The sequence below is a fragment of the Aplysia californica genome, unplaced genomic scaffold (assembly GCF_000002075.1).
Source record: "Aplysia californica isolate F4 #8 unplaced genomic scaffold, AplCal3.0 scaffold01248, whole genome shotgun sequence".
In the NCBI taxonomy this organism is placed as follows: Eukaryota; Metazoa; Mollusca; class Gastropoda; order Aplysiida; family Aplysiidae; genus Aplysia; species Aplysia californica.
The window spans coordinates 102208-109398 of NW_004798518.1; the positions used below are offsets into that span (position 1 = coordinate 102208).

Genomic DNA, 7191 nt, shown 5'->3' on the forward strand with positions numbered 1-7191 from the left:
CCCCCCCCGCCCCTCCCCTCCCCTCCCCCTAAACCAAAAGACCCCCCTCCCAACCCCACCCCAAAAAGCAACAACAATGAAACAAATAAACTCACACACACACACAAACACACACACACACACACACACACACACACACACACACACACCAAAAAAACCCAACCCAAAACAAATCCCAAACATAAGACTGCCAAACCTCCCCCGCTGTCATCTGATGCTGCTGCAGATGCCTGTTAGCCACGTACGGTGACCAGTCAGGGGTCATGGAGGGGTCATCTCTGTCTCTCAACAACACTGGCGCCAGTTCACCATACAGGCCCTCGGCCTCGCCAGGACGCTGGAAGCGAAGGTCCAGGCTCCAGCGGATTTGTTTCCCCTTGTTGGGGACACTGTGGGAAGTAAATAGACCCTATAGCTGACTTCATTCTTTTACATTGTCCTTTTTATCAGTTAAACGCCCCTTTCCAGAACATGAGGTTATTTAAGAGGCGAGACATTCCAATTTCACGTCGCTCTCCGAGTGTTTTTGTTTTGTTTTGTTAGTTTTGGCGCTGATTTAGAATTGCCCATTTCGGCTAATAAACAAAAAGCAGAATAATGTTTACTCACTAAATAATCGACAAGAAATTTTTTGACGGAGACCGTTTTCCTCTCAGATTCTCAACTGTTTTTCCACCGTCCCGTAGTTCTACTTCCCACAAACACGAGATTAAATTCTTTTTTAAAAGACAAGTTACAATTTGCATAATCCACTGCTGTGATTGAAAGCAGGTTAAGCAATTTAATGCAGGTATTCACATAGCATACAGTCCGATCATGCGCAAGTTTATATGAAAGAATCACTTAAAATCTTCACGCCTCATGCTCATTATAGTTCATCAAAGATTATGTGAGATTTTTTAAAAACCAAAAAGGATAGTTACTTTAAAAGATGTTAAAATAATATTATTTTTTAAAAAAAGAACCAGAATCCAATGTATTTAGTTTTAACTTAAAATTGAAGTTCTAAAGTAAGTTTATATTATTGCGAATATCAGCCCACTTATCTTCTTATAAAACTGATCTGGAGGAACACAAAATGTGATTGGCCTATCTCACCTTCTGTGTGGCACAAGATTGTTGAACAGGATGAGAGAACCTTTGTTGATGGGCAGTGTTCTTACGTCTTTCTCCAGGCTGATCTCTGGGGAGTTGTGTCAGCGAAAGACAGCATTTAAAAACGTTGCTGTTTTGGAGAAAGTAGGAGGGGGTGGGTGGGAGAAACAGTGAGAAAGAGACAGACAGAGAGAGAGAGAGAGAGAGAGAGAGAGAGAGAGAGAGAGAGAGAGAGAGAGAGAGAGAGAGAGAGTGGGAGGGAGGGAGAGAGAGAAAGAGAGAGAGATAGAGGAGGGTGAAAGGGGGCGAGAGAAAGAAAGAAAAAAAGAAAGAAAGAGACAGATAGATAGATAGATAGATTGATAGATAGATAGATAGATAGATAGATAGATAGATAGATAGATAGATAGATAGAGAGAGAGAGAGAGAGAGAGAGAGAGAGAGAGAGACGGAGAGGAGATAAATAGACCTACAGTACACCAGCTTCAGAATCAACCCCTTTTGTTGTGGGATGTGTCTAATGAACAGGATCAAAGAACGTTTTTTTTTTTTTGCGCGTATGTTGTGAACATATTGTTTATCGCAGGGTTTTTTTTTATCTGCGGCAGGGGTCCTATCTGTTGCACGTTGTTTTCAAGAATTATTTTTGTCAAAATTCGAATTGTAAATGCTAAAGAATGGAAAAAAGAATGTGTGAGTCTTCAGGTGGGAAATCTAGTCATGATGGAGATACTGAAGTTAGACTATTGACATCGTTTTCCCTGGTTTAAATATGAATAGACTTTTAATTACAGTATTTCAGTAAGAATAAGTCATCTAGTGCATATCACTCGTCTCTCTGAATCACGGTGGTCTTGCTGTCCAGAAATTAAACACGACAGAAGCTTCAATAAGCTGGCTGATTGATTTATTGCTTTACACTTCTATAGACACGATTGAAATGAATGTGAGGGTGGGTTGATTCGACCCTGCCTGTCGGGGCTAGCCCGAGCTGAGAGGGATACGACAAACCAGTTGACAGATAGAGGTAATCGATAAAATAGCGCTCGTATGTAGGATTCGCACTCATCTTTTCTGTGCGTCATGGCTTAGAACTTTACCATTAACCCCCTGTCGGTATGGCTTCGAGAAGCCAGTGGTTGTACGAAGGCATTCTCATGAGAAAAAAAAAACTTGCTAGAGGAGTAAATTTTAAAAACCCCATCAAGAATACAAAAAACGCAAGGATTAAAACTTGCTAGAGAGGGGGGAAAGTATAAAGAAAAGCCCGAGACTTTGGAGTGAGGAAGAAGAACAACTTTCCCTCATTCCCCCTTCTCGTGTGTATAGCTGGGGCCTCACAGACATCAGAACGGCGTATAAAGTACGACGACGGTTCGGTGTTTCTGTGTCTCTGAGATGTTTTGACCAGTTGAGCCACAAGAGTTTGCCCAAGTGTCCTGACCCCAGGTTGTTTGGCAAGTTTTAAAGGTCACCGGATAATGAAGTTTATTTGTAGATTCCACCTTTTGAATGATTGGCCATACTATGTTGATGATAAATTGGCCATACCATGTTGATGATAAATTGGCCATACTATGTTGATGATAAATTGGCCATACTATGTTGATGATAAATTGGCCATACCATGTTGATGATAAATTGGCCATACTATGTTGATGATAAATTGGCCATACTATGTTGATGATAAATTGGCCATACTATGTTGATGATAAATTGGCCATACTATGTTGATGATAAATTGGCCATACTATGTTGATGATAACTGAAAGGGACAGGAAAAAGGCCAAGACGGAGTGGGTTTTTTAGATTTATTTTGTTTTTTTTAGAAAAAAGTAAAAGTCACCAGAACATTATTGACTGCCTAAGATATTGAATTTAGGACTTGTAGAATATATGTATATATACATATATTTATCCACGTCATTCCACTAGCGCTAAAAACATTACAATTTGCTGACCTTTTACGACAAAAAAGAAAAGAGAGCACCAAATTCAGACAACGACTTGGTCACTCGTTATTATTCAATTAAAAATTAGGAAAGAAATTATTTTTGAAAAAGCAGAACGAAACTATAAATTAAAAGATGCTCCTTCTTGGTCTTTATTTGAATAACAGCTTTTGTCTGGAAATCCACAAAAATAATATGTAGATTTGGGTGATTATGGGGGTGGCCCTTAAGGTATGTTGAAACTACAGGAAACGCAAACACATTATCCAAACTGTAAGCTTAAATCTGACAGTGACGTCATGACTCACCCAGCGTGTCCTCCATCTTGCTCTCGTCCAGCATGACGTGCCAGGTGTTGGCGAAACAGTTGAGGTGGTCACTCACCTTGCCCGTCTTGTGGCCGCCCTCGATGATCTAAGGCACACGATGACAAAATATGGCAGACTTCAGAAACAATCAAAATTTCAGCTTTGGACAGTTGAAGAAGCTTGGCGATACGGTGATATGTACCGAGGCGGACAATCAAAAAAGAAAAAAATTGATATACTGTATTCACAAACTGTCAATCATCAGTGTTGGGACAAAAAATCAAAAGAGAGAAATTGAAGCTCTGTTAGCTCGATAGGTGAGGGGGGGGGGAGGTTGTGAGAGGTTGGTTCAAAGCTGTCTCTAACGAACGGACAATAGCTTATACGTTTCGTGAAACTTGAGAACGGGGAGGGCAGGGCCGTTCAAAATAGAAACACGTTACTTTCTGGATTTCTGTAACCTTACACATAAATTTATCTTATAAGTATTCTCTCTCTCTCTCTCTCTCTCTCTCTCTCTCTCTCTCTCTCTCTCTCTCTTTCTCTCTCTCTCTCTTTCTCTCTCTTTCTATTTCTCTCTCTTTCTATTTCTACCCCCGTTCCCTCTACTGTCTCTCTTTCCACACACTTTCTGTATCAGATATTTAGCTTTTTTCACTTTTTAAAGTTGGTTTTATTGTATTATCGGCAATGGTATCTCTCTATCTCTCTCAGCCCCCCCCCCTCTCTCTCTCTCTCTCTCTCTCTCTCTCTCTCTCTCTCTCTTCCTCTCCCTCGGTCTCTCCATCTGTCTCGTTTACTTCTTTTCCTTTTTTTTTTCTATCCACAGGTCCTGTCACCCCCCTCCCCGTACAGACGTGCCCCAAATAATAATAATAATAATAATAATAATAATAATAATAATAATAATAATAATAATAATAATAATAATAATAAGAGATAGCATTTTGTATAGCGCAAATCCCCGCTCAACAGCAAGCTCTAAGCGCTTCACAATCTCTATACTATTACCCTGAAGACCTGAGAGCCTTGTGAAACAACCTCAACTTCCTCGGAAGCATATCATGCAAGCAGCCTTTTATAGGCGCTAAAACACTAACATAGGCCTACTGTCAAGATCTCTCGCTGTCTATGGCCGGGTACCCATTCCCACCTAAGTGAAGTGAGGAAATTTCGTGTAAAGTGGCTTTTTCCCAATGACACAACGTCGGCCCCGCGACTCGAGCCCCCGAACCCGCAACATCACGATTACGAGTCTGAGAGCCTAACCATAAAGTACACCCTCACCTGCAGACAGCCGTTCTCCTCCGTGACGTCCAGAAGAGGAATCCAGGCCACGGGCAGGAGGGAGGTGTAGGACGCCGGGTCAAAGTAGCCAGAGTCTGCAGCGGAAAAAACCCAGATCGGAACAATTAGTTTAGTTTTAGTAAGAGTTTTACGGCACTTGCAATACAATAGGGTCATATACGTGCCGGAGATTAGAGGTGTTGCAAGAGAGTAACAAACACCCAAAAAAATAATTAGGAGAAATCAAGACGATAGATATTTGATAAGAAAGAAGGAGCACCCGCCAACCATCCGCAGGAAGAGTTAGATTTTGAAGTAGACTAAATAGGTCAAGGTATAAGAGGGAGGGACGGTTGTCAGCGACACTCCATGATTGCTCAAGTCAGTTTTTCGTGGTTTCTAGACACTATTCGAATGGGGAAGACATCAATCTTATATCCGTTATAACCTTCCTAGTATTTAAATTGAAAAAATAAAGAGTGCACAACAACAACAGCAACAACAACGACAGCAACAACAACGACAGCAACAACAGCAACAATAATAATAACAACAGCAGCAGCAACAACAACAACAATAAAATCAAACAAGCGACCACAAAAATCTCTATTGTCTGTTCACCTTGGTGCCACGGGATCTCTCCATCAGGATGGTCTGGGGCCTTGGGCCGGACGTTCCAGATTGGGTTGGCGCAGACTTTGGGCCCCAGAATTTGCTCCATGAGGTTCAGAAGCCGCTCATTTGCCCACAGATTCTGGAAGGCCTGTGACAGCAAAACAGTGTGGGCAACTTAGCTTAACTACTTGGTTCATGTACAATTGAGGTTTTTTGTTGTTTTGTTGTTTTGTTGTTGTTGTTGTTGTTGTTGTTGTTTTTTAATAACCTACAGAAACCAGAAGTTTACTTCTACCGAGAAACTCTACCTAAATGTTCTCCCCACTTGGAAATAAACTTCTACACCACATAATTATGCCGCTACATCAATCAGGTCTGATGTTTCTGTTTGTGTCACTAATATAGTAGTAATACAGGACTGTTTGCCCGAAACGCTTGTGTAGATTAGTCGTGGTCTAATCATTGCTGTAAATTAAGCTATAATAACTCCTAACTTCTCAGCGTATCTAAAATAAAACGTACGAAGACTGACTTACATCGGGCAGAATGCCGTCTTTGTGAGCCAAGATGGCGGCTCCGGGGAACTGCTTGTCTATGTAGGTCAATCTCTGAAAGACATCTTTGTCTTCGTGTAAATCTGAAACGGTGATGTGAATAAAACAAACCATAGATAGATAGATAGATAGATAGATAGATAGATAGATAGATAGATAGATAGATAGTCGTGCTGAACAAGAACTCCCTTAAAACGTTCGATGAACGCTTTAAAGTCTCAACCCAGTATCCATTATAAAAATGCTGGTGGCAAAGAAGAAATGATCGCCCAGATCAGACACATGTGGAGCGCCCTGATTCTTGGTGGCTTATATCCAGTACCGAGGTGAAAGAGGCCGATGATGATGATTATTATTGTTATAATACTGTGGTGTCACGGGACATGACTCTTGTCTTTACTGTGGGAACTAGATAATTAGGGGAGTGGCACGCCCTTGGATGACGTCAAGAGTCCAGCGCCAAATATAGAGACATCGTCTGAGAGACTCACTGAGGTATTCAGTCGAACTCAGGACCACGACGAGACAACACTTATCTTGGACGGGGGCCCCCTGACAGACCCGACTCATCGGACCGCCAGGTAACTTTACATAATACATATTATTTGATAGATTGTTTCTCCACATAATAATAACGATGTCCCACCCTGCAGTTTCCCAGCCTTGTGGATCCTGGTGGCCACACGATCCACTATCTCCTCCACAGCCGTCAGACAAGGGTTGAGCTCAGTGTCGGTGAAGAAATCCTCCACCACGAGGAATCCCTGAAGACAGGGCAAGAGAAAAAAATTATATTACATTCAGGGACTAGAAGACAGGAATTAAAGGTCAAGAGGCATTACAGAAAAAGATTTGTGGAAAACAGGAGACGTTTGTGCTATTGAAGCATTTTTTTCTCTCCAACTGAAGAAATGTTTCTATTTCTTTTATTCAATTATGAGACGGAAAATATGGTCTTTCCTTACGGTTTAAAAATATAGACTCAGAAATCAACCATCATTTTTTAAAGTTAAGTAGACATGATAAGTAGTCAAAAGAACGAAAGTATCAACAAGATGATCGTGACAAAAACTGTTTAAGACAGTGGAACCTGTGTAAAACGCCCTCCCATTGTCATAGAGAAAAGTGGCCGTATAACACAGGTGGCTGTCATGGCAGGTTCCACTGTATTATATTTTTAGTTTAACAATACTCTAATAATTTCGTCCAAAAACATCTAAGTTTCCGGATGATGATGATGATGATGATGATGATGATGATGATGATGATGATGATGATGATGATGACGGTGATGATGGTGATGATGGTGGTGGTGGTGGTGGTGATGGTGGTGATGGTGATGATGATGATGATGATGATGATGATGATGATGATGATGAT

The 7191-nt window shown here is 41.1% G+C and overlaps 2 protein-coding genes across 2 annotated transcripts in view; one reads left to right on the forward strand and one right to left on the reverse strand.

Annotated features, from left to right (window-relative positions):
• Positions 1 to 7191, reverse strand: part of LOC101857920 (phytanoyl-CoA dioxygenase) — a gene marked incomplete in the record, with an annotated part of 11203 nt that overhangs the window by 2168 nt on the left and 1844 nt on the right. The window contains 7 exon segments of the mRNA XM_013090378.2: positions 197 to 389; positions 1099 to 1183; positions 3356 to 3461; positions 4643 to 4737; positions 5264 to 5405; positions 5794 to 5894; positions 6458 to 6575. Of these exon segments, the coding sequence (XP_012945832.1) occupies positions 197 to 389; positions 1099 to 1183; positions 3356 to 3461; positions 4643 to 4737; positions 5264 to 5405; positions 5794 to 5894; positions 6458 to 6575 (840 nt within the window).
• Positions 6375 to 7191, forward strand: part of LOC101856487 (uncharacterized protein C14orf119) — a 15935-nt gene continuing 15118 nt past the window's right edge. Inside the window, exon 1 of the mRNA XM_035973460.1 lies at positions 6375 to 6392. The gene's annotated coding sequence lies outside the window, so the exon portion shown is untranslated. The remainder of the gene's footprint in view (positions 6393 to 7191) is intronic.